The sequence below is a fragment of the Balaenoptera physalus genome, assembly GCF_965194825.1.
Source record: "Balaenoptera physalus genome assembly, chromosome: 16".
NCBI lineage: Eukaryota > Metazoa > Chordata > Mammalia > Artiodactyla > Balaenopteridae > Balaenoptera > Balaenoptera physalus.
In genome coordinates, this window is record NC_138898.1 from 87,514,336 (window position 1) to 87,541,524 (window position 27,189).

At 40.4% G+C, this 27,189-nt stretch overlaps 1 protein-coding gene across 3 annotated transcripts in view; it reads left to right on the forward strand.

The window, feature by feature from the left end:
- Nucleotides 1-27,189, forward strand: part of BAIAP2L1 (BAR/IMD domain containing adaptor protein 2 like 1) — an 85,074-nt gene that overhangs the window by 26,922 nt on the left and 30,963 nt on the right. For 2 of the 3 annotated variants that reach the window (XM_082428924.1, XM_082428926.1), the window contains exon 3: nt 230-316. The exons of the other annotated variant lie outside the window; for it this stretch is intronic. In XM_082428924.1, coding sequence (XP_082285050.1) covers nt 230-316 — 87 coding nt within the window. The remainder of the gene's footprint in view (nt 1-229; nt 317-27,189) is intronic. 3 annotated transcript variants of the gene reach the window in all.

The window sequence follows — 27,189 nt, forward strand, 5'->3', positions numbered from 1 at the left end:
TGGTTGGAGGCGAGGATCCCGTGAGGGCTTTCCGGTGGGTGGGGGGCCTGCAGGAGTGCAGTGGAGGGACCTCTGCCCCCGGCACAGCTCTCACGCTCAAGCCCTGCCCCCTGAGAGCCACACTTGCCTCAGCCGCGAGGGACTCCGGGGTGTTTGGAAGAAAACCTCTGTGTCGTTTCCTCCTTTCCGTGTGTAAGTGATGATTGTGTGTGTCACCTTCCCTGTCTAGCTATGATTCTGGCGGGAAAAGCCTACTACGATGGAGTGGCCAAGATCGGTGAGATTGCCACCGGGTCCCCTGTGTCGACAGAGCTGGGTGAGCTGACCGTCCGTTACATGTAAACCCAACTTGAGCGCGGTTCCGGAACCTTCCTCCTGTGAGCCCTGATGAGAACATACGAAGTGGGCCAAATCCAGAATGCAAAAGAGGGCTAGCCCAGCACTCCGGTTTGTTCACCTCTGCAGTGATTGACTCCTCCGCGGTCTGTCCAAAGTGGAGGCTTAGTTAAGGGCAGGCCACTAGGAACTGGGCTTCTGCCTCTGAGGTTTGGGCCCTAGTTCCCTGCTGATCCCTGAAGCGTGAAGCCCGGGGAGCCTTGACCCACATTTTTAACTGAAGGGGATGTGCACGCAGCCTCCGGCCTCTGGCAGAGCGTTTCCTGTGACTCACCTTGCAGAGTCCAGCCCCTTTACCTTCTGCTCTTGGCCGTCGCTGTTTCCACAGTCGCTCTCGGTTGTGATTTTTCCGGTTTTGCTGGTATGAATCGATCCCCTGTGCACACGCGGAGGGCGAGGGCAGCCGCACCCTCGGCAGCACCGAGGCTTCTGTTTACAGAGCCGGTTCACGGTACCATCTCCAAAGCAGGGAAAGGTGGATTTTTTTTTTTTTTAATAGCCCCGCACATAACCATCATTTTAATAACTTGTTAAATATGTTTTACTTGACAGAGGGTAACATTTCAGAGTTTAAAATGTTTGTCAGAATTTGAAAGGTTCAGAAAACCAGAGGAAAGGATTGGTAAAGTGTGTGTTTAAAGAAAGGTGTGTTCCTCTCCAATTAAAAAGTGGAAAGGGAAGCAGAGGGGCAAAGGAGCACATGTTTAAGGTTCAAATAATTCACACCATTCGTATGTTAAGTGTCTTGAGGGTTTTCAGGATTGCTTGGAAAACTCCTAACTGACCCATAAAAGCCAAGGAACAAATTCAAGGTGTGATGATGGTTCTGGGGTTGGGGGCTGGGCTGCTGTGCTTGCAGTGGATCTGGGCGCTCGTTAACATTCTCTGACAGCTTTTGTCCCGGAAGAGTTCATAGTCTTGAAACCTGTAGGCAAAAGCTAAGCCTGAAGTGATGCTGGGTGATGAATAAGTCAGTACTGCGATACTGAATAGAATCAGTTACGTGTAGAAAATTTTCAAAGCCCTGACTTGTATTCTGTTGTTCTGGCAAGGTCTGAACTATAGTAACTCTGTCCAAAGTGGATCAATTTAATAAAATACACACTGTGTTATGTAGACAGAAGCAGATAGTAAAATTTAGGACATTTGAGGGCTGATTGGGGTGATTATAGGGTTCCAAAAATAGAACTAAATTAAAAAGAAACATCCTATTTGTGTCAGGCATCAGGGGGAAAAAAACTATGACCCTTACGTTAAAACATATGGAGCTTTGACTCACCGTCATTCAGTTTGCCTTTTTACTGTTTTATGGTTCTTGCCACTGTTTAAATAAGACTTCTGTTCCACACCTTATTTGATTCAGCTGTGAGTTTATAATGTTGAATCAGCTGTTTCCACAGCAACCGTGTTGTTATAAACACGAGCTTAAAATTTCGGTTTCAATAAGGAAAATATGTTGCAATGGTGCAGTTTCTTTCATGTGTTTGTATTTCATTCAGAGGGAATGGAAATTACTTGCTGCCATTTTTTTTTCAAGTTGTCCTTTTGCTTATATTCACTCTATCATGTAGTTAATTTCCTACTCACTTGCAGCCATTCCATGATAAAGTGCAATCCTAGTAGGAGTTGCTTTTGGAGGCCTAACATTTACTTCTTTTGATTTGCTTAGTTTTTTATTTTGTTGTTAAAGTTTAGACTAAAATACTACCCTGTATCTGTTTAAATTCCTGTATGGAAGAGCACTGGACAATTCATAGAAGAAAGAGAGACCTAAAGTTGATTGTACCTTTCTTGTTTTTCAAGAAGATTTTCTGATCTAGTTACTGACTTTTTGGTATCGGTCTTCATACTTTATTATGAAACTTATGTTATAAATTCCATTTGTTAAAAACTGAAGGGGTATTACATATGTGAAGATTATGAATCATTTCAAAATTTTCATTCCTGAAGAGTATTATCTCTGAAAAGTCTTTCTTTTCCCACGCCCCACCCCCCGCAAAAAAAAATCCTATAGTTATACAATTTTCCGTTTAAAATTTTTGCTTTGGGAGGAAAGTACCCTCTGAGTAAAAATATTTACTTAATTCATAGAAATTTGTAGTGAGGATTCAACTTGGAAAACTTGGCCAAATACATTATTAACGTAAATCAGGGTGGCAAAGCTAAGCATTTCAGTCTCTTCTCACTTTAGAGGAAAGAAGAGGTGTGTGTGGGGGGGTGTTGATTGGCCTTTTACTTTTCGTCTTCTGGGTCGGCCTCTGTTAGTAGCACAGAGCTGCAGCAGTACCATTTCTGACTTGTAGCTATGGGTGTTTTCATTTTGATATCCCTCTTTCGGCATCAGCTCACCCAGTGCTGTGTGAATCATTTAAGATGCTTTTGCCCACGAGTAACAAAACACCCAACTAACAGCGGTGTAAGCAATAGGGATGTTTATTATCCCGCATAAGAAGGCCAGGAACGAGGGGTTCTTGGTTAATCATTACTAAGGACTCTGGCACTTTCTCTCTTTCTTCTCATCCTAAAGCCCAGCTCCTCATGGTACCAAGATGGCTGCCCTGCCATTGCTAGTCTCAGGCATCACACCCCCCTCTTCCCACTATGTCCAGAAGCAGGAAGGAGCACCTTTACAGAGGAGGAAACCTTTTCCCAGGAGCCCCAGCACACGCCCTCTTGTTCCCTCTGGCCTGATTTGGATCGCACGCCCATGACCCAGCAGCAACAGAGGTTTCCCAGGCATGGTTGGCCAAGGGATACATCGAGGGGGAGAGGGCACAGCTGTTAGGAGGACACCCGATGGTGCCACCAGTCAGGCAGCTCTGGTTATCAAAGGTCTTGTTTCAGCGGCTTTCAGTGAAAGGAAAGGACTTACACACACGTTACTGCTTTAGCTGTGCCGTGGGCTGCAAAGTGCTGCTGAGTTTTGCTTGTGTCTCTGATTGGGATAGTGTTTTTCTGCCACATGGGTTGTGTGGTTTTACTATCATGTGTGTGCTTCACACTCTATTTATGATTGTTGTTTCTCCAGTAGACCACAGCCATCCTTCCCAGTCTATTCCTATTTGGGAAGTGGGACTCCCAAGCACAGAAGATGAATTAGGGATGTGGGTTAGTTTTTGTTTTTCTGTCCTTTTGCTTTTCTTCTCAAGCCTTTGGGTATCTTTTCATCACGAACTCTTGGGGCATCTTCCCTGCCTCCGTTTCTCTCTCCTTTCTTTCCTCCTCTCATCTTCCTCTCTGCCGACGTACCTGCACGGTCTCACAGCCTCTTTCATCACTGCCATATTTCTTTCCAGCCTTTTTTTCCGGTGAGTTTGTGCCTAAGAGCCAACATTGAGTGCTTGCTCTCCTCGGGCACAGGACCCAGTGCCCGACAGGGCCTTTAGTTCAGCATCTCATTTAGTCCTCAGGGCCGTCCTGCACAGAGCTGGGTGCAGGCACTTCCGCTGTCTCCGTTTTCCACGTAAGACCCAGAGGTGAAGTGTGTGCCTGGGTCACACAGTAGCAGGTGGTCCAACTTGAGGATCTGAGCTCTTCACCTCTGCACTTACTGCACTTCACTGAGGCGAAGGGAAAGGAAAGAGGCAGCCAATCACGGGTTGCTGAAGAGGAAGAAAGCGGGAACCCCACGACGGGGACCTTTTCAAGAAGGAGATGAGAGAGAATCGTTGGTGTCAGAGCAGCCGAAGACTGGGGAGGGGCTGGCAGGTGTGGTGATTGGAGCTCACTGGCCCCCTCGGAAATGGTGGCTTCACTAGGGTCCTGACCATAAACACCAGGTGTTACAGGGTTGAGGAAGATGGAACTAACGGAAGTTTTACTTACATATGTATGCCTTCTTACACGTATTGCTTGACTTTTGTACAGCTGTGCTTCACATAGAAACTCAGGTCTCATTGAGTGCATGCTGTGTGCCGGGTCCTTCATGTGTTGCCTCATCTCATCCTCAGGAGCCTCGTGGATAGATGTTTCCTCCGAGGTCTGCAGGGCGGATGCTCACCCACCCTGCATTTCCCTGGGGAGGCTGGTAGACCATAAGGGTAAACTTGGCAGTCACAGCCTTCTGCGTGGCGGTGAGATAACCTCCATGGGCAACCACATTGGGTCCTGTGTCCTTAGCCATGTGCTCTGCAGCCAAGCAAGGCAGAGCAAGGGCTGTGGAGGTCGTGACCTCCGCGAGAGGATGGTAGGCGGCATTGGTGCTGCTTGGGAACGATCCTGTGACCCAGGACGGGGAGGCCAGGCCAGATCTTATTTTCCCCTGAGACTGCCCAACACCCGAGAGATGCTCAGGAAAGCTTGTGTTGTTACAGTGCCACTGTCAACTTACACCACCCTGGGCAACACGTCACCTTATGAGTGGTTGGCAGGACTAAGGGAGAGGACAGCAACACGTTCTGGGTTGTTTGAAGATGAAATGAGATAATGTGCCTTGTGTTTTCTAAAGTTTCACAGACCAGAAAGATGCCTCTCTGTTGCCGCTTCATATGTTCACAAGTATTTGAGAACTCAAAAATCAGTACCAATTTTTTTCATTGACATTATTCTCTTCCATAAAGTAGGTGATGTGTTTGTAAGAATATACGTTTTTGTTTGATTATTCAAGAACAAATTATTTCAGTTCTCTCCATTGTATCTTCATTTTCTATTTCATTAATCTCTACTCTTACCCTTGTTTTCTTCCTTGTACTATCTTTGGGATTATTCTGCTGTTCTTTTTCTAATTTCTGAAATGATACATTTAACTCATCAATTTTAAATACAGGTAGGACCACAAAGATGACCATACAAGTTAAAACCATGCAAAGCCATCTTAATAATCAATGGGGAAAATTATGATTCTCCTGTGACCTTTAAAAATGTTTGTCAGAAGCATTAAAAACTCTCTCACTTTCAGTTATAAATGTGTAAGGAAATGGAAAAAATAAAACTGATATTTATTTAGTACACAGTACTTTAAAGCATTAGAAACACTGATAGTTAAAGCATTTTTATTTATTTGTAAAAAACTTGAGTCGTTTCAACAACTCTTGACGCCTTCTTGTATAACTTAAGATACAATATGCTTTTGCAAATTGTCATGCTCCTTTCTAAGCTTGGATCAGCTTCCGGCATTTTATCCTCGGTGATTTCAGTGTTGTGAGACAGCCTTGAGAGTTCCTTTAATGTGAAGTTTTTTTGGCTGGTATCACTTTCTCTGAAACACCTTCATCCTTTTCACCACAACCGCTTTCCTCAATTATGTTGATGATTCTGGGCTTCACTCCATTCTTGTGGCTGTACATCCAGGGGCTCTCAAACAGTAGCAGTGTTGATGTTCCCACAGGCAGGTATTTCTTCTGTAACTCCAGTTACAGTCATTGTTACCACTTTTAATGTCTTTGCTGCACTTCCTCTTTCAATTATTCATATTTGTAACACATCACATAGGTTTGTCACTGGGAAACAGGGAGGCAACACACCTACACACTTTGCTGTCTGTGTGCTCTATTTGCAGTCTTTGCAGCAACACCACACTGTCTTAATTACTGTAACTTTATGATAAATCTTGATATCTAGTAGGAGATATCAAGTAAAGTAAGTAGATCTTATTCGAGATTGTCTTAGCTATTATAGGACTTCCGCATCTACATGTTCTTTAGAATCAGCTTGTCAATTCTCACTAAAAAAAAAATATCGAATTTTTGACTATAGATTGAATCTATAGATGAATTTAGGGAGAACTGACTCAGTCTTCTAATCCATGAAGATGGTACATCCTTTTAATTACTTGGGACTTCTTTAATTTCTGTTAGCACTATTTTGTAATTTTCATTGTAGAAGTCTTGCACATTTTTATACATGCATTTTTAGATACTTATGACATTTTTGTCCTATTGCAAATGGCATTTTAAATTTTTTTATTTTCTACTTTTTTTATTCTGTTGAGATTTCAATTTGTCATTCTTTTTCATTACTATAAATTCTATTTAGTTCTTTTGAAATCTGTGAATTAATTTTTATCATTTTAATAATAGCTCTATTGAGATCTGATTAACATATAGTACAATTGCCCCATTTAAAGTGTATAGTTCAGTGGTTTTTAGTATATTCACAAAGTTTTAAATTACCACCACAGTCAACTTTAGAATATTTTCCTCACTCCAAAAAGAAATCACATACCCATTAGCAGTCACCTCCCATTCACCCCCAACTCCAGTCGTATTTAACCATTAATATATTTTGTCTCCTATAGAGTTGGTTTTGCTGGACTTTTCACGTAAATAGAATCATACAATATGTGATCTTTTGTCACTGGTTTCTTTCACTTAGCACACTGATTTCAAGGGTCATTCACATTGTAACATATAGCAGTACTTCCTTTCTTTTTATGGATGATAATATCCTATTGTATAGATATACCACATTTTGTTTATCTGTTTTATCAGTTGATATTTAGGTTGCTTCTACCTTTTAGCTATTAAAACATTACTGCTGCTATGAACATTCGTGTACAAATTTTGTGTATACGTATGTTTTTCTGTCTCTTGGGTATACACTTAGGAGTGGCATTGCTGGCTCATATGTTAACTCTAAATTTAACCCTTTGAGGAACTGCCAGAGTGTTTTTCAAAGTGAATGCACCATTTTATATTCCCACCAGTAGTGTATGAGGGTTCCAACTTCTTTAAGTCCTTGCCAACACTTGTTATTGTCTGTCTTTTTTATTATAGCCATCCTAGTGAGTGTGAGGTACTACCTCATTTGAGTTTTGATTTACGTTTCCCTAGTGGCTAATGTCGAGTATCTTTTCATGTTCTTACTGGTCATTGCATGTCATCTTTGGAGAAATATCTATTCAGATCCTTTGCCCATTTTTACTTGGGTTATTTGTCTTTTTATTATTGAGTTTGCCAATCAACTTTTAATAAAGTTTTGTTTTTCTGTTTTGATTCTTTTTATTATCAGTGCAGCTTGAAGTTCTTTTTTTAAAATTTATTTATTTATTTATTTATTGGCTGCATTGGGTCTTCGTTGCTGTGCGTGGGCTTTCTCTAGTTGCGGCGAGTAGGGGCTACTCTTTGTTGTGGTGTGCGGGCTTCTCATTGCAGTGGCTTCTCTTTGTTGCAGAGCACAGGCTGTAGGCACGCAGGCTTCAGTAGTAGCGGCATGTGGGCTCAGTAGTTGTGGCATGCAGGCTTAGTTGCTCCGTGGCATGTGGGATCTTCCAGGTCCAGGGCTCAAACCCGTGTCCCCTGCATTGGCAGGCATTCTTAACCAACGCGCCACCAGGGAAGTCCCAGTTTGAAGTTCTTGACAGTCTAATTCTGCTGATGCTTTATTGTGCCTCTTGATTCTCATTCATGTGGAAACATTTCTGTATGGGTTTTATTGTCATCTCATGTTCTCTTCCATGTTGGGGTCACCTATGGAGGTGTAAAAGTTTTGCTATTGGAAGTCACCAAGAAATGAAAAGTAGAAATGCCAAGCAATGGTGGAGCTTCTCTCATTTAAATATGTTTAGTTCTTAGAAAATAAAAATAGTTGATGGAATATGATTTACCATTTGATAAAATTCTTGTAAAATATTTAGAATGTGCAAATGAAATGCTCCTTTATTTTCTGTCGTATCCATACTAACAAAGGTATTCTGCCAGTTTTGCAGGGAAAGTGACTCAGACTTTATGGAAAATATCTTTAAATGTCTAAAATTTGTAAGCTATTCTAATTATCTAAAACTTAAATAATGGCAGGTTTTAATTTTCTATAAATAGGCTAGATACACATCCTTCTCCCAAGAGTCATTCCTAATGGTTTTCTCTTGAAAATAAAAGGTCCTTTATGAATAGAGTCTGTTCTCCTATTATAGAGAATATTGAGGAAATGTGTCATTGCTTTTTCTCAACTATAATTGAAAGTAATAGAAAAATTTTAGTGATTCAAGAGAAATGCCAAATTTTAGTCATTTTTATGCTAAATGCGCTGAACCACTAGAAGATTACAGTAAGAATTAGCATATATATTTTGAAGTTGCCTTCAAATTCGCTTTGTTAAAGCATCACCTTTTATCAGTTGTACCTTAACCGAGCAAACAAGAACCAAAGGGCTGGCCAGCACCGATTTGAAACTAAAATTTTATTGGGACACGGCCGTGCCCACTTGTTCATGTGTTGTCTGCAGCTACAGTGGCAGAGCTTAGCGGTTGCAACAGAGGAGACCTGGACTGTTTACAACCCGGCCCCTTGCAGGCCCTTACTTGACAGCAGAAGGCCTTTAGGGTCATCCAGTTGCTTAAGTCAGTCAGGACAGAGCCATCGTGTGAGGGATTTGATATCCTTTTCTCCAAAGAAAAAGCAGCTCCTTACCATCTGCGATCTAAGTGCTTGGGTTTAAGACTGTACTTTCCGGGATCATTCCTGTAGTCTGTTACTAAGTGCTTGGGTTTAACACACATTAACAGCATGATCCCAGCAACCACAGCGTGTAAGCAGCTCTGGGGTGGAGCTGCCTTGCCCTGTTGGGAGGAACAAACGAACAGACAAATGCAAAGCCAAAGACCAGAGCTCTGTAGTCAGGATTTGGCAGGTGAAATATTTTAATCCACTGTGTTTGTTAAATAGTAAGTCATATGAATAATAATTCATGTGACTCAGGTCGTCAGGGTGTGTACCTGTAGCCGTGCATATAAATCCTTATCACAGGTACACAGTTCAACTCAAGGAACAGTGCTTACTTAAAAGAGGAAACTGAAATTTGTCTAAAGCTTCCAGTTTTGTCCCTAAATCAAATGACGTTTATTTTTTAAGACTTAGGAAATATGGAAATGGCGGAAAGGGAAAACAGAAATGGTCAGGGGAAAATATTTTGGCAAAATATTCAAAAGAAACTTTGAACCAGTTTTTTCATCTTTAAACCATAGAAAAATAAAGCTTGTTCTCACTTATTTCTCAAGGAATAACAGGGGACTTTCTTCAGGGAGTTGACAAATTTCCTGTGAGGTATGAGAACCTCAGCATTACATAAATTTAGACTATGTTATTATGTTCCAATTCAGCCAGCTATTACATTATGTATGTATGTATGTACATATGTATGGCTGCATTGGGTCTTCGTTGCGGCGCCTGGGCTTTCTTTAGTTGCATTGAGCGGGGGCTGCTCTTCCTTGCGGTGCGTCGGCTTCTCATTGCGATGGCTTCTCCTGTTGCAGAGCATGGGCTCTAGGTGTGCGGGCTTCAGTAGTTGCAGCACATGGGCTCAGTAGTTGTTGCACGCAGGCTCTAGAGCAGAGGCTCAGTAATTGTGGCACACGGGCTTAGCTGCTCCGTGGCATGTGGGTTCTTCTCGGACCAGGGCTCGAACCTGTGTCCCCTGCATTGGCAGGTGGATTCTTAACCACTGCGCCACCAGTGAAGCCCACATTATTTTGAATCATCTGTTAAATTGTTTGGGCCAGTTTCTTAAATTGATCACAAAACAGAAGATTTTATCTCCTCACCATCAGGGAACCTAGAAAATCATAGGTTTTCTTTTGTTATTGATACAATGTTCATTGGTCATGCAATTAAAAAAAATATATTTATTACAGTTTTGTCTTGTTGACATTCAAAATCCAACCTGACAGTCTAGGGTCTTAAAAATAAGAGCAGAAAAAAATACCTGAAATATTTTTTTTAAATGTTATTCATTCAGAGAAATATCATAAATAGATTCCTAAGGTCTAGATAAAATAAAAGAATTCATGCCAGAGTCAATGAGAGAGCTAAGTTGAGTCAAAGCAGTTGTTATTGACCAAAACCATTTATCTTTTAGTTGCAGGTGAGGCTTACTTTAAAGAGATGAAAATCCTTTCTGCAAAAATAGGAAACAGTTAATAGGGAATTTATTTTATTTGCTTAACATTGTACCTGACGTATGCATATTAACTCCTGTACTCATCGTGGTAGCTCCCTGAAGTGGGTACTATTATTACTATTATTTTCATTTTACAGATGAGGAAACTGGGGTTCAAAGAGAGTTAAATAACTTACCAAAGTCACCCAACTGGTTAATGGCTGGTTAATTTGAGCCCAGGTAGCCTGCCAGCTGTGTGGCCTATTACGCTGATTTAATTTTCTACATGTCGAAAAGATGGGCTTTTTCTGATGTGATTTATTTTATGGCAGTCAGATTGTCCTGTCCATTATGGTTCAGCAGATAAAAGGTTGTGTTAAATAGTGAACCATCATATAGTCTGAAACTGATTGATCATGTGAGTATGATTCTGTATTTTGTGTTTTCATCAGCTTTAATCAAGAGTTTGTATTTTGTATTAGGAGCATTTATTACATGACCATTTATTCCAACTTTGCAAATGACTTGCCATTTCAATTTTCAGGTGGCACCTCTTTGGGAGCAAAAAAAGATCTAACTGTAGAGAAAGATAGGCTTATAATTTATAAATGTATAATTTATAACAGCTATATGAGCACATACCATATAAGTCCATATATCATCTAGGCATATTGGTATAAGTATATATAAATTTCTAAAACTGTGAGAGGATGTTCTGTGTTGTAAATTGTACCTCTCTACAGAAGTTATTATAAGAAAAGCATTCCTTCTCCCAGCTTTGAAGTAACCATATGTGCAGATGATATATCATAATTAGTAAAAACTACAGGTATAAAAGCTAAGATGTCAAATCGAGATCAGTCATTTTAACATTTAATGCTTCCTGACGGCATGATGGGCACATCCTGAATGTCAGTCTGAAATGTCATTGCCTATTTTTCAGTGCACTTCACGATACTTGCCCGTTCTCTTAAATCTTTGAATTTTGAAGTGTGTGAAGGGAAAATTATGTTGTTTAAACCCAGTTTTCACAATTACTTAAATTGGTCTTTTTCTCCTCAAAGGATATCATGTGTCCTGTCAACTCCGGATGGGGAGAGGGTAGGACTCCTTATTCTCAGGCTCTCAGCCGTGGCCAAAGAACAGTGGTCAGGGGGCCGCAGCAACTGTCCAGGTCTCCACGAGGCAGGGGCCTGGGGGCTCTGCCTCGTGACCGCCTCTGTCGTCATTCACGAGAGCTACCCGCATCCTCTCACAAATGCCCGCGGTGTCTTACTCTATTCATGGCGCTATGCTGGGCCTGAAATCAGGAGTCAAACAAAAACACAAAGGTCTAACACACAAGTAGGGGAAGGGACTTCACAGCAAGAAAGAGTGGCTCTGGTCAGAGGCACCAGACACAGCAAAGGGTATGGCCCCTGCAGGAGGTTGAGGGGGGAGGACAGCGAAGTTAAAGGGAGAGGGACACGGCGGAGACAGGCGTAGTTAGAATCGTGGTGCGGGTGAGGCCTGCCTTGACCCTGCTGGCCACATGTTCCCAAGCGCACGGGCATGCTGCGGAGGAGAGTGACAGCCTTGGGGGTGGGGCGTGGTAGGTTCCTTGTTAGCGCACATGGGGTTCTGAATGTTTTGGGTCTTCAGCCACTTGGAAGTAAATGCACTTCCTCAGGTACTCTTTCCTGGTCTGGATGCCTTAACAAGATTAAAAGTAAGGATGCCAGGGTAAATCAGCTATCCCTCAATTGAAGGAAAAAAAAAAAAAAAAGTAAGGATGACAAGGAGCACATGAAAAGATGGTCAACACCATTAGCCTTTAGGGATTTGCACATCATAACCACAGTGAGATACCACTTCACACCCCACAGCAGCTGTAATTAAAGAGACGATAGCATGTGTTGGCAGAGATGTAGAGAAATGGGAACCCTTGTGCATTGCCGGTGGGAATGTAAAATGGAGCAGCTGCATTGGAAAAGAGTCTGTCAGTTCCTCAAAGTACAGAGTTTACCTTATGACCTGGCAATTCCATTCCTTAGATGTCTCCTCAAGAGAAATGAAACATATGCCCATACAAAATCTTAGCATTATTCCCAGCAGGCACAAGGTGGAAACAACCCAAATGTCCAGCAACTGATGAATTGATAAACAAAATGTAGTATATCCATACTGTAGGGTGTTATTCCGTCATAAAGAATGAAGTACTGATACATGCTACAACGTGGATGAACCTTGAAAACATGCCAAGTGACAGAAGCCAGATTAAAAGGCCACATATTGTAAGATTCCATTCATACAAAAGTTCTAGAGCAAATTCATAAGAGATAAAAAGCAGATTGGTGGTTGCCGGGGGCTGGGGAGAGGGGAGAATGGGGAATAACTACTTGATGGGTACAGGGTTTCCTTTTCAGGTAGTGAAATGTTTTTGAACTGGATAGTGTTGATGGTTGTACAACATTGTGAATGTACTAAATGTCACTATTGGTAAATTTAGGTTATGTGTATTCTACCACCAAAAACCCCAAGTATGCCACTTCTGAGAAGTCCCCAATATATGGGATATCCTAATTAATTCATACTAAAAACAATATAATAGACATTGTAATGATTCAAGAGGCTAGTGGTACCCATTTCCCAGCCCCTGTGAAGGGTTTTAGTTGGCCCCGCCCGACTCAGAATGAACAGTAAATGAATTTTGAGGTGCACACTTCCAGTTGTAAAATAAGTAAGTCATTGGGATGTAATGTACAGCATGATGACTATAGTCGATAATATTGTAGTGCATATTTGAAAGTTGCCAAGAGAGTATAACTTAAAAATTCTCATCACACACACACAAAATGTTTTGGTAACATATGGTAACAGGTGGTAACGACTTCTTGTGGCGAATGTTTTGCAGTGTATACAAACATTGAATCATTTTGTACACCTGAAACTAATACAATATGATATGTTAATTATACCTCAATATAAAAAAACTTTAATGAATTTTCTTGGCATTAATGGAAATACAAAATTCAAGAGTCTCATGTAATTCTCACAGCAGTCCTCTGAGGAAGGAGATATCATTCCCATTTTATAAACAAGAAAACGAAAACTTAGGTTAAATAACTTGTCTAACTTCACACAGGTAGTTAGGAGTGAAGCTGGGGTTTAAATTCCAGTTGGTTGATTCCATGGCGGGTGCAGGGTTTCCCACAGACTCCGAGTTTAAGCTTTAAGGCCTCTCAGTTTCACAACATCTTTTAAAACCTGTACTTAATTTTGAATTTGTGATTTTGTACTCCTTAAAGAGGACCCCACAAAAGTTGGATTTCTACACAGGGAACAAATTACAAAAGTAGTCTTTAAAATCTGGAAGACAGGGTGTGCAACAGAAGGGTGTAGTCGCTTGTGTATTGTTCCTGAAATCCAGTGGGAGGAAGTGACAGGAAGCCGGCATTTGGTTCAGTATAGAAAATGGCCTTGGGACAAGTCCTCCTGTAAAACCTGCAAAGGAGCTGTGAAGAGCTGTGCTTGCAGCAATGTCTCGAGAAGGATTCTGAGGCTGAGGGAGGTATCCTGATGGTCCTTTAGCAGTGTCTGCTCTAGGGAGGTTCCAGAGGGGGAGATGGCAGCAGTTACAACAAATGTGCCACCACTGCCCTGCTCAGTGAAACGTTCAGTGAGAAGTAAGCTCTAGGATGAGCTTAGAAATGTTTGTTGATGGACTAAATGAGTGTATCAGATAAGGGTGTTGGGCTCTTGCATTCTAACTCTATGAATCAGGTTTTTCTAGGCTTTCTTGAAACCATGACTGTCATTTACAGCATTAATAAACTTGGTCCCCACCTTCAGGGTATCTACAGCTTAGTAAGGGAGATTATGAAAATATATACATACATAGCTTTAATACAGGACCCAGTGCAAGAGTAAAAGGTACAAAGGCTACAGGACTTCATGGGAGGAGGCGATCACACCCACACGCAGGTGGAGGAGGTAGAGGCAGACTGAGTCAGGGGATGCTGTAATCCTGAGTAGGAAGCCGGTGGTTTCTGGTGGAGGGAGCAGGTGGAGGGAGCAGGTGGAGGGGACAGGGGATATTTCAGTTTGCCTGGGATTCAGCGCTCATGGAGAGGATCGTGAGTGTAGGTTAGAATTGGAGCCTTATTACTTTGAGTGATAGGCTACAGATTCTGTGTTTGTATGTCTCATTTCAAATTGAAGCAAGAGTTAGTATTATTAGGACTAAAAGGTTTTGCATTATTAAAAGCTGACTAATATTTTAGGAGCATGAGTTCAAAGATAAAAATTATGAGATGCCTAAAAAGGCAAATTAAATGGCACGCTCTTTACAACTAAAAACTGGACTCTTAGTGTCCAGAATAAGTCTATTCCTGTAACTCCTGAGTGCAGTGAAGCTGATATGTGTATATGTCTCGGGTATTTATAACTCAAAGCCATAGCTGATAGCAGCTTCCATTTTTATAACAGTAGAAACTTGTGACTTTTTTCTCTCCATATATATATGATTAAATGTTTTAATATTATCTCACTTTTATTCTCTACTCAATCCTGCCCAACTTTCCACTTCATATTAATATTTTAAAACAACTTATGAATCCTCTAGGAAGTTTAGAACTTGTTTTATAATGAGTATTAAAATACACTTCAAGTTTTTAAAAAATTAATACTTTTACTGAAAAATGAACCTAAGAAACAGTTTCTATCCTTATTATTTTAAAATGTCTATTTTAAAATAATTAAAACCCATGGCTATATAAACTATCTTGGGCACTGCTTTTTTTTTTTTTTTAATCAAAGTATAGTTGATTTATAATGTTGCATTAGTTTGTGGTGTACAGCAAAGTGATTCAGTCATATATATATATATATATATATATATATATTCTTTTTCAGATTCTTTTCCATTATAGTTTATTACAAGATATTGAATATAGTTCCCTGTGCTATATACAGTAGTACCTATATTTTATATATAGTAGTTTGTATCTGCTAATCCCAGACTACTAGTTTATCCCTCTCCCTGCTTTCCCCTTTGGTAATCATAAATTTGTTTTCTATGTCTGTAGTCTTATTTCTGTTTTGTAAATAAATTCATTTGTATCATTTTTTTAGATTCTACATATAAGTGATATCATATGATATTTGTCTTGGTCTGACTTACTTCACTTAGTATGATAATCTCTAGGTTCATCCGTGTTGCTGCAAATGGCATTGTTTCATTCCTTTTTTTTATGGTGGAGTAATATTCCGTTGTATATATTGATATATACCACATCTTCTTTATCCATTCCTCTGTCGATGGACACTTAGGTTGCTTCCATGTCTTGGCTATTGTAAAGAGTGCCGCTGTGAACGTTGAGGGGGCACTGCTTTTTTAACTTCACATTCCACACATATTTCTTTGAATTCATAAGTAATCCATTTACTCGTCATTTTGATGGCTGCCTACATTTCACTTCTTTAAATTGTCTTCTCCTGGCACCGAGGTGGAGTCCCAGCGCTGGGGAGGAGGGTGAGCGTTGTGGTAGCGGCATGAGTGCAGGGTTTGTTCTTCTTTGCTCTTGTGAAAAATTGTCCTTTAACTAAAAAGTCCTTCTGTGATTTTCTGAAAAGCACATAAAACCAAATATTCAGTAATCGGGATCACAGTAGTGTTTCTCCCTCATTTGCATAGCAGTATGCTCAATTCAGTGAGTGTCTGCTAGGCGTTGTTCTGATCACTTAGGGATAAATCAGTACGTTCAAGTCCCTGCTCTCGGGAACTTGCGTTCTAGTGGGTGGTAAACAGGTCTAATTTGCCAGGCGGTAATGAGGCGAGGGGCCACTGATGGAGGAAAGCGGTGGGCGCAGCTGGTTTGGGTGGGGCGTCAGGGACATGCAGTCAGGAGGGAGAGCGGATGTCCCAGGAGACCGTTCCGTGGAGGCCGGCAAGTGCAGCGTTCCTGAGGCCTGGTGAGCTTGGCTCCCAGTTGGGAAGCCGGTCGGTTGAGGTGCAGTTAAGGATGGGGAGAGGGAGGGGATGAGGGCTGGAGGTGGACTGCGCGGGTGGGACCAGGCCCTGTGGGGCCTTGTGGGTCATGGTAAGAACGTTGCCTTTTGGCCTGAGGTGAGGGTGACGAGCTTCTGAAGGTTTTGAACTCCGGAGTGGCAAGGTTCTTCCTGGCTCTGCTCAAAGAATAGGCTGTAGAAGGGTGGGAGCAGGGACACGGGTTGGGAGGCTGTTGTCCCAGTGCAGGTAGCCAGAACGCTGGGTCGGCCTGGGATCGAAGGGAGAGGCGGTGGGTTTGCTGTGCCTTGGCCGCCAGCTGTGAGGGGCTGTGGTGGATGAAGAGTCAGGGTTTGTTCGTAGATGTCTTAGGTTTGGGCTGCCTGTCAGACCAAGCGGAAATGCGGAGGCAGCAGCTGGAGACGTGGGTCCGGAGTTCATTGAGCGTGTAGCTTTTTATCCCTGTGGGCAAGACGGGCCCTCTTTCGCTCGCGCAAGGTGCCCTGTGGCTTCCCTCAGTCGCAAGGAAACCAACAATTATAAGCCTCACAGCGAGTCAGATGCTTCACCTCTGTGTTCTCATTTGATTCTCGCCAGGTCGTATCGGGGGCTGTTTGTTTACCTGTCCATCATACAGACGAACCAGGGAGGCAGGGACCAGCCCTCCCCACCCCACATAAAGCCTCACAGCCGCAGGAGCGTGCCAGTCGGGCTGGCAGCCCAGCCCTGTTCTGAGCGCTCTTCCCCCGTGTAGCTGTGCTGCAGGCTGTGGGGTTCCCTGCCGCTTGCAGTGGATCGCCATCTTTTTATGCCTCCCTAGTTCCTTTCCTAAAGCACTTTTTTTAGTTTGTTTCAAAAGTTTAGGTGCATCAGGCAAGGTGGCCATCGACCGCTCTGTTTGACTTGGAGTTAGGGCCTGTGTGTGTGGTGTGTTTGGGCTGTGACAGGTGTGGGGAGGCTGGTTGTCATGGGCTGCCTTGGGGATTCAGTCCTACTACTTTGGTTTTACTTCCTGCACAAACCAAACATTGAGCTGAAATGGCTTCAAGCGACCAGGCCGGCCCTCACCCAGTGCGTCCGTGCCTCTGTGATACTGCCCCCCCAGAGGTAGCCTGTTCCATTTTCAAACAGCCCTAATAATTAAAGTGTTCTGGTGGATGTTGGGCACACATGCCTGTCCCTGTAATTCACACGTACTGGGCATCATTCTGTCCTAGGGTACCCGGTAGGGAAAATCTAATTCCTTTTGCATATTTGAGTGAGGATGCAAAGTAGTTAAGAGCACAGGCTCGGGGTTGGACATGAGTTCAAATTCCAGCCCCACCACCTTTAGCACTTGTGTAATTTGGGGAAAAATCATCTAACCTCTCGAAGTCTCAGCTTCCCCTTCTGTACCGTGAGGTAATAGAGCTACTTCTTGGGCTGTGATTACTAAATGAAGCCATTTCTGTAAGGCAGCTAGCACCGTGCTTGGCACAAGGCAAGGACTTGACACCTGTAAGCTGTCCGTGAGGATCATACAGTTGTCATCTTCCCGTCTGAAGTGGAAGAAGGTGAGGAATACTTTTGAACTGTGAAAGCACCAAGTTATCCTGTTTGCTCAGTTGTCCCTTCGGAGTAAGAGATATAATAAAATGGATTCTGGATTTTGTGGAATCTCCCTTAAATTCACGTCATAACAGGACTAACCAACATCCACATGGGGAGTATGGTTTTAGATTAATGGCTTTCCATCCAAAAGTTGGGAGCAGTAGCCCACTTTTATTTTGTGTTTTTAAACTTGCCTAATTAGAACTGGTTGCCTTAAAAGAAAACAACAAAAAACCATAGTCTTTTGAAAAATTTCTTCACTTAAAAATTTAAGATGGTTTTACTCAGTAATACTGGACGGAAACTGTCTCTTAGTGCCTCCTCTACCTGTGTATTGTCCTCATCTTTGTGTTTGGGGGTCCTGTTTTAATAATTTTAAAGAACTTAAAATTTTTTCAGATGTAGCATTTTTCAAGCTTAAATGAAAATGCCTGCAGTTAATTAGTGATTCCATAAGAATAACTGGTTGTCAGCTTCATTCATTATTGATAATGCGCACCTGCTATCATTTTTGTTGGCATCAAAATGGTTGTATTTTAACCTTAATCTACTAATCGATGACAAAGGAAAATAAATAATTAATGTTAATTTACCTCACTTGATGTAATAACTTATAGAAAACTTTTAATCTTTTCATGCTGTATTTTACATTCACATGTAAAGAAGACAACTGCTTATAATCTGTATATGGATGCAAAATTGATAAATTATTTGTGTGATATAATTGATACACTTGAATAAATTCACATTGTTTTTTTAGCTAAAATAAGAGCAATACATTAAAATCCAACTTGGGAAATATTTTCATTGCAAATCCTGTACTTTGTTTAACTTGACAGCACTTATGTGTAGCAGGTAGGCTAAATTAGTTTAATTGCTAATCAAAAATGAAGTGGATAATAAACATTCAGTTTGCTTCCTGAATCAATCTAATGACAGAATTATCACCTAAGCCCCGAATCTCCACCCTCCTTGACATAATACTTGGTTATAATTTTCTGAGGGGACATCTCTACTAGGTATTACCTTAGGTATTGAGAAGACTAGATCTCTGATATTGTGGGATTGCATTTGCTCTATACCTAACTGAAAAGACTTGATCTTAAAATATCCAGAAGGTTTTCTAGTGATAGTTCCCATTGAGATTTAAGTCCTGTTGTTAGGATAATAGTAATATTTTATTTTCAAAAGCATTTTTACATAAGCTTAAAGTTAATTCAGTGTGTCAGTCGTATGGGGTTTATTAGTTTCCATTTTTTCTTTCTTCAGAGCTTATTTAGAAAAAGAAAATGTTTCTTAAAAAAGAAAAAATGTTTTAATGTTTCTTTTTCTAGCTACCTTCTTAATTCACTTTTCTTCTATTGCCAAACTTCCAAAATAAGTAGTTTATACCAGCTTCCTCCCTTCTCCCTCATCTCTCCCTTCCTCTCCCACTTTTTATCAGGAAGCTGGAAGGAATCAAACACTGAGTGTCTAGTGTGTGTCTTGCTCTTGGCCCATTCCACTTGTTAGGCACTTAATCCTCACAACTCGGGTTGCCAGGTGTCCAGCACTGAACCCACAGAGTCTGGGATTGTAGCTTCTTGCTTGGCAAAATGAAAATTTTATAAACAAATATGTCTCTTGTTTTTTTAAAAAAAATTATCTTGTTTGTGACTCAGAAGCCTCTGAGACTGGACCTCAGTGTTACTAAATCTTGGTGATAGGAAACAAAAGATGACAGGAACTTGCTCCTGGAGCCCTGAGGATGGAAACAGCCCCACCTGGAGCCGGCCGGCTCTGCTGTGGCTGCAGATGGATGCCCAGCGCTCACAAGTCAGGGACCAGGCATTTGGGTTCCACAAAAGTCACTTTTCCTGTAATCAGTATATTTACACCAATACAATCAAACACTACGGATGCCACTTTCTGATAGGTCCAGCTTTTGCTGGTTTTCTTCTCCTGCCGTCACTGAACTTCCATGCTTCACTGCAGTCACCCTTTCATTTGTTTGTTCAGTATGTTCATCAACAACCAGACTTTTAAGGCCGGTGTGTTCCAGGCAGGCACTGGGGGGCACATAGGTAACGGAATCAGAAGATCAAGTTCTCTTCCATGTGTAACTGCCAGAAACGTTCAGACACTACGTGTGTGTTCCTCCAAGCAGGGTGCTGGTTCCTAATCACTGCAGGTTCCAGATGGCTGCTGTGAATTTATTTTTAATTAATAGACTTTATTTTTTAGAGCAGTTTTAGGTTTATACAAAATTGAATAGATCTCACACAGTTCTCACACACACTCTCTCCCCCACTCACTATTTCCCCTGTTTTTAACATCTTGCATTGGTTACAAATGATGAACCAGTATTGGTACATTATTATTAACTAAAGACCATAGTTTATATTGGGGTTCTATGAGGTTGACAAGTGTATAAACAGCCACCCCTCCACCAGTCCTTGGCAGTCACCGATCTTTTTACTGTTTTTATAGTTTTGCCTTCTCCAGAATGTCATTTAGTTGGAATTGTGTACCATGCAGCCTTTTCAGACTGACTTCTTTCACTAAACAACATACATTTAAACTCCCTTCATGTCTTTTTGTGGTTTAATAGCTGGTTTCTTTTTAATCCCTGAATAATATCCAGTTGTACAGATGTACCACAGTTTGTTTATCCACTCATCTGGGTTGTTTCCAGGGTTTGGCAATATAAATAAAGCTGCTATAGGCATTCATATACTGTACAGGTTTTTCCATAGGTATAATATTTCTAGTCATTTGGTTAAACACCTAGGAGCACAATTGCTAGATCGAATAAGACTGTTTACCTTTGTAAGAAACTGCCAGACTATCTTGAGAAGTGACTGTACCATTCTGCATTCCCACCCGTAGTGAACGAGCGTTCCTCTTGCTCCACTTCAGCATTTGGTGTTGTCAGCTTTCTGGATTATAGCCGTTCTGATAGGTGTGTGGTGGTGTCTTGTTGTTTTAATTTGCAGCTCCCCAGTCATATGGTATGCATCATCTTTTCATATGCTTATTGGCCACCTGTATATCTTACATTTTAACTGAGTTTGTTTTCTTATGTTTGAGCTTTAAGCAGTCTTTATGTATTTTTTTATATGTATTTTGGATGCTAGTCCTTTATCAGATACGTGTGTTGCAGATATTTTCTCCCAATCTGTGGCTTATCTTTTCATTCTATTAACAGTGTTTTTTGTAGAGCATAAGTTTGTAATTTTAATGAAGTCCAACTTACCAGTTTTTTTCTTTCATGGATCATGCTTTGGGCATTATATCTAAAAACTCATTGCTAAACCAAAGTCATGTGTATTTTCTCTGATGTTATCTTCTAAAAGTTTTATAGTTTTGCATTTTACATTTAGGTATATGCTCCATTTTGAGTTGCTTTTTGTTAAAAGTGTAAGGTCAGTGTCTGGATTCATTTCTCTGCAAGTGGATGTCTAGTTGTTTAGCATCCTTTGTTGAAAGAACTATCCTTTCTCCATTGGCTTTGTCTCCCCTGTTGTCTTTGGGTTTCTTTTGAAAATCCTTCTAAATGGAGTGTCAGTTATAATCCACTGTTATTATCCTGGAGTCCTGTTGATGGGTGATGTGGTGGTAAAGTACTGGAGAGGGAGACCATTCTATAATCTCATGTTTAAATCTCCATTGCTTTGTTTTGTTGGGTATTTTTGGTTTTTACAGTGGGCCACAGTATCTGGGATATGACCTTTGGAAGAGTTTCTTAGCCTTTTTTTCCCTCGCCTTACTTGAGACAGGAAGGCTAGAGGGGCTGCAGGTAGCTAGTTGTCCTTCCCCAGATCAGATGAAGCTGACGAGAAAAGTGTTTCCCTGGAGGGCTAGCCTTCCTTACACAGAACAGAACAAGAACAGAACAACTCTGGGCAGATTTCAAAATGGTCGTTTTCCCCCTCCCCCTGCCAGAAGCCCCAGAGGAATTGTCTCCATTCCTAACAATAAAAACCTGGTGGCGAGGATGCCTCCTAGAGATAAAACTCATGAAAACGTGAGCCGCCTGTTGTTTTTAACTCTCAAGCTGGTCCACACTGAGCCTCCAGCAAATCCTCAGCTACCGTTTGGGTTCCTGGCAGCCATGGCTCCAGCATCAGTCTCTGCTCTTGGCAAACTCTGATTTTCCACATCAGCCCGTGAACTTAATTCTCTGATGAATCTAAGAGTTGTTTTTCAGTTTGTTTAGCTTGTTTCTTGCTGTAAGTAAGGGAGTGACGACTTCCAGGCTTTTTACGCGTTGGAGCAGAAACCAGAAGTGCCCTTGCAATTCGTTCTAACCCGCAGTGGTCAGATGTGCCTCTTCTCATCATGGATCAATCCTGATAGATACTGTTTAACTACAGTACTGTAAAGGCTGTGAGGTGGAGGAAAGCAGTATATTCTCTAACTGTGTTCTGTTTGATAATAGGAGAGTAACAGTTTTTCCTTTGGGGACCCTGGGAATGGGGGGTGGGGAGGGAGGAGATGAGTTTAGGAGAGGTCGGTGTCTGTTTCTCTCATTCTGTAAGTTTTTTTTTTTTTCCATTCTGTAAGTTTTAAGAGTTATTCCAAAGCATTTTAAACATAGTACAATAAGGCATACTAAAGAATGTATAGATGTATATGTATAAGGAACAAAAAACAATGAAACACGGTGACTAGTTACAAGTTGACAACCTAGTATGTGGATTTTATTTCTAGAAAACAAGTACTCACCCAGAAAATGGTGTGTTGAGGAGTGTGGGCCCCATGCTGTTGGCATATATCATGCATTATTGAACTAATTTGCTACTTCTGTCTGGACGCACACACCTTACCAGCCAGTGTTTCTCTTCAACTCACAGGAAAGTATCACACTCACCCAAGCCTATGAAGTGAGTATTCTAGTTACCACCGTACAGGTGAGATTACCTGGAGAGAGGTTAAGTAACTTCCCAGGTGTGCACAGCTAAGAGGCTTGTCTGGCACCATTGTAACTTCTTGCAGACTCTGACCTTTGCCCAGTCTTCGTGTCCCTTGAGTTCTCTGTGGGTGATGACAGCAGAGGACCCCACTTTCCGAAGATGCTTCAGTCTTTTAGCTTTCACAGTACCCCGGCCCTTTCCAGACTCCTTTACCAGCCTTTCATCTTCTTCATGAGCTCTTCTTGCTAAAGATCTTGTGTTCTATCACTAAGAGATCAGCAGTAGCTGCTGGCCTCTTATTATGAAAAACCAACATCCTTTAGGCAATCTCTTCTAGACTTTTATATAAAAGTAGGTTTTGTTCGTTCTGTATCTAAAAGGGACTCCACTCTGGTGGGGTCGGGGGCAGGGGTGGTGTTTAGGTTGGTGGTTACAACTTTTGTTTGGCTCAGAGGACTTGTCACTTTCAGATCACCTGGGAAGTTACTTAACCTCTCTCCAGTAAAGAACTAGCATGAGATAGCCCTGTATCAGACACCCTAAAAGGGGATGAACAGTCAGGAACGCAAGATAATAACTCTCAAATGCCAGGTCTTCATGATTAGATTCAGGTTATATTAATGCTATCTAAGGCAATTTGTGTTCAGAGTATCAATTTGGACACAGTGTTACCTGCCTCTCATTTGTGGCATTATTTTTGACTGTCCAGTGGAGGTGTTGTCTGATTTCTCCAATGTACAGTTGCCTTTTTTTTCTGTTGCTACTTTCAGACTATGTAAATATCTTATTCCTCATCAACATTTGTATCCTAAATTTAGCACCTATTAATGATTTTTGCCCAAACCAGTCTTTACTGTGATGGTTGCAAACTCTACTGTGATGATTTTCCAGCTCTAACATTCCCTTCATACTGACCAGTTGGCACTTGGCATTCCACTTTTAGCAGGAGCCCTCCCTTCTCCCTCATCTCTTTCTTTTTAAATTTATCTATTTATTATTGCTATGGTCTCATGGATTCTACGAATTTTTCAATGATTTATAATATATTACTGTCCTTATTTTGGTGCTCAAACTGTCCCATGTTTGGCCAGTAGGAGCTCTTTTGAGCTGACTCTTTTACTCATTCATTCATTCATTCATTCATTCCTGTGCACTTCCTTACTCTTGCGTAACAGTGTGTTCCGGGCTCATCTTGTCCTTTTACGCCTCAGCTGTGGAATCCACAGCCATTTTTCTGAGGAGTGTTGCTTCCCCTTAGTGGGGAATGATTTTAGAAACCAAGATTTGGGTACTAGGTGTGCTCATTGCTATTGAGATGTCATCTGGGTCCTTTCAGCCAACAGAGCTGGGAAATATATACATGTGTATAGCTTATATTGTGTACATACACACACACAAATAGACATGTGTGTGTATATATATATGTATACACACATATATTCATACACAAATAAATGAGCAAATGCACTTACATTTACGTATTTTGGAAATGTTTGAGAACCCTGGCTGCCAGTAACATCAACATATTTACACACTTTCTCAATCCTATAACACATCTAAAATAGCTTTGGAATTATTAGGAATTTTATAAATTTATAATTTTATATTATAAATTTATATTGTATGTTAATATATTTTATTATAAGTTATAAATAAACTTAAATATCATTAGAGTTATGAAATATACTTTAAATACCAAAAAATGACCATACTAACTCTTGGGAAAAAGAGTTCAGAGTTTGTTTGTAGTTTTACCATTCACCCTGTCTACTGTTTTTTTTTTTTTTTTTCCTATTCTGTATATTGTGGTAAAATATTGTAGAGACTTTGGATTCTGTTATCCTCCTCTTAAGAGTGTGGAGTTTTATTCTAGCAGACAGTTAAATTACTGATGAATCACCTGACTTTGTGGAGGCTTAATTTTGGACTTTTTCTGGTGGATCTATTTTGGTTTTGCCCTTAGTCCTGTGACTTAGTCCTCATTCCTAAGGTATAGCCCTTCTCAATTTCAGTGGGAAGCCTGTGGTGTTTACCAGATCTTGAATTCCAAACTCTGTATTCCCAACACTGTGTATCCTGAGAACATCCGCTAAGCTTTCCAACCTTCCAACTGTTGCTTTTGCTGCATTTCCTAGTCTCACCCTGAGCATGTGCAATTTAAGTGTTAGTCAAGGATTTGAGGGGAATCTGTACACAGTTTGAGGTCTCCCTGCTCCTCCAATGTGTGAGTATTCCACAATTTATCCATTCTTATGTTGATGGATGTTTGGGTTGTTCTTAGCTTGGAGATATGATGAATAAAACTGCTGTGAATATTCTTGTGCATGTCTTGGTGAACAAATGCACTCATTTCTCTTGGGAAAAATATCTAGGAGTAGAATTGCTGGGTAATAGGGTAAGCAGATTTGTTTATCAGATGACTGTCAGTTTTGCCTTTTCTGGAATGTTTTATAAATGGAATCATACAGTATGTAGCTTTCATTGAGCATAATGTGTTTGAAATTCATCCATATTTTTATGTCTAGTTCATTTCTTTTTATTATTGGGTAGTATTTCATTAAATTCTTGAAATGGGTGCTTAGAGCATTGATTTTTCACTCATTTTTTCCTAATATATGCATTTTAAGGCTATAAAATTACCTGTAACCATGGCTTTAGTTGCATCTTACATGTTTTATATGCTATATTTTCTTTATCATTTCATTTCAAAATCATTTTAACTTCCATTGTGCTCTCTTCTTTGACTTACAGGTTATTTAGAAGTCTGTTTCATTTCCAATATATGGACATTTTCTAGTTAACTTTTTGTTAATGATTTCTAGCTTAATTGTGGTGCATTTAAAGAACATTCTAAGTATAATTTCAGTTTTTTTGAAATACCAGGAGGCTTTCTTTTGGCTCCTTTTTAGTATTTTGTGTTTGCTTTAAAATGACGTTATTGGGTAAGCTTTATATGTAGGGTATATATAGATAATGTATTCTTTATATGTATTATATAGTATTATTTATATGTTCACTAGATCAAGTTTATTTATTGCATTATTCAGTCATCTATATCTGTACTGATTTTTTGTCTGCTTGTTCTATCAGTTTACTAAAAGAGGTATATTAAAATCTCCTGTGATTTATCTGTTTCTTTTTTATAATTCAGTTTTGGTTTAGAAACATTGAGACTACATTGAGATGCACACAAATACAAAATTTTCTATCTTCCAGATGAATTGAACCTTTTGCCATTGTGAAATGACTGCTTTATCTCTAATACTGCTTCTTGCCTTCTTTGACTATTTTGTCTTCTTTGTTTGGTTTTAATGTACCTGCATCAGCTTTCTTTTGGTTAGTGTTTGCCATGTATCTGATTCCATCCTTTTACTCTCAACCTTTCTGTATTTAAGTATGTTTCTTGTAAGCAGAATATAGTTGGGTGTTGTTTTTTTAATCCTTAACAATCTTTGTCTTTTAATTAAACTATATACTCCATTTACCTCCAGTGTAATTACTTTTGCTTTCTACTCTCTGTCCTATGTTAATTTCTTCTCTAGTCCTCTTTTTGACTATTTTTTCTCCTCTCTATTAGCTTGATAGTTATATGAACTTTATTCTTTTAGTAGCTACCCTGGAGATTTCACCATGCATCTTTTCTTATCAAAGTCAATTGTTACTTGGCACTTTACTTTCATTTCTGACAATGAAAGAACTTTGGAACACTATATAATTCTGTTGTATAACTTCAGTTTGTCTCACTTGTTTTCATCAGATGGGATAAATCATGATCAGTGGTAGAATAATTATAGTCTCCATGCAAGGTGTTAATTAGAACTGTGGAACTATGATTGGTTAAGTCAAAAGCTAGACTTTGGAGGAACGTTGGATGAAATGCTCACCCTATCACTGACTTGGCATTGTGCCTATCTATGTGCACATTGTTTATTTGCACAATTTCAATACTGACGAGAGAAGAGCACCTCCACCTGCATCCAGGGACTTGGGAACAGCCATTGGGAGCTATTCTTAGATGCTGGCAAAGCCTTCCAAGCTGGGTCACATGTTGGTAGGTACTACTCCGACTCTCCTAACAGTGTTGGTGACCCTGAGTACATACTTGTGTTTTTTAACGTATCCCATCTATGTGTAATTTGCTTTTACTTTCATTATATTTTCTCTGAATCACATTGGGTATCTGAAAAACTCTCAGAAAAAGTATATCCTTTTTCCAGTGACATTTTTTCTATCAATTTTCCTTTAATCCATTACAGTGTAACTTTAGGCCAGTAGTGGGTCGGCTTCCGTCTTGTCGTTTTATTGTCTGATTCCACTCAAAGTCACATGGAGGAAGTAGTGTGCGCCTGTCACTGCTCTGTGCTATCTGGAAATAATAAATGTTCTGATTATCCACGATCAAATGTAAATGAAAAAGAATATTTATGCCTACACGTTCTGTGCTACTCAAGTCCGTTAGTAGTGTCTATCTGGTTCCTTTAAATTTATGCTGTGAATTGATGAAGAATTATC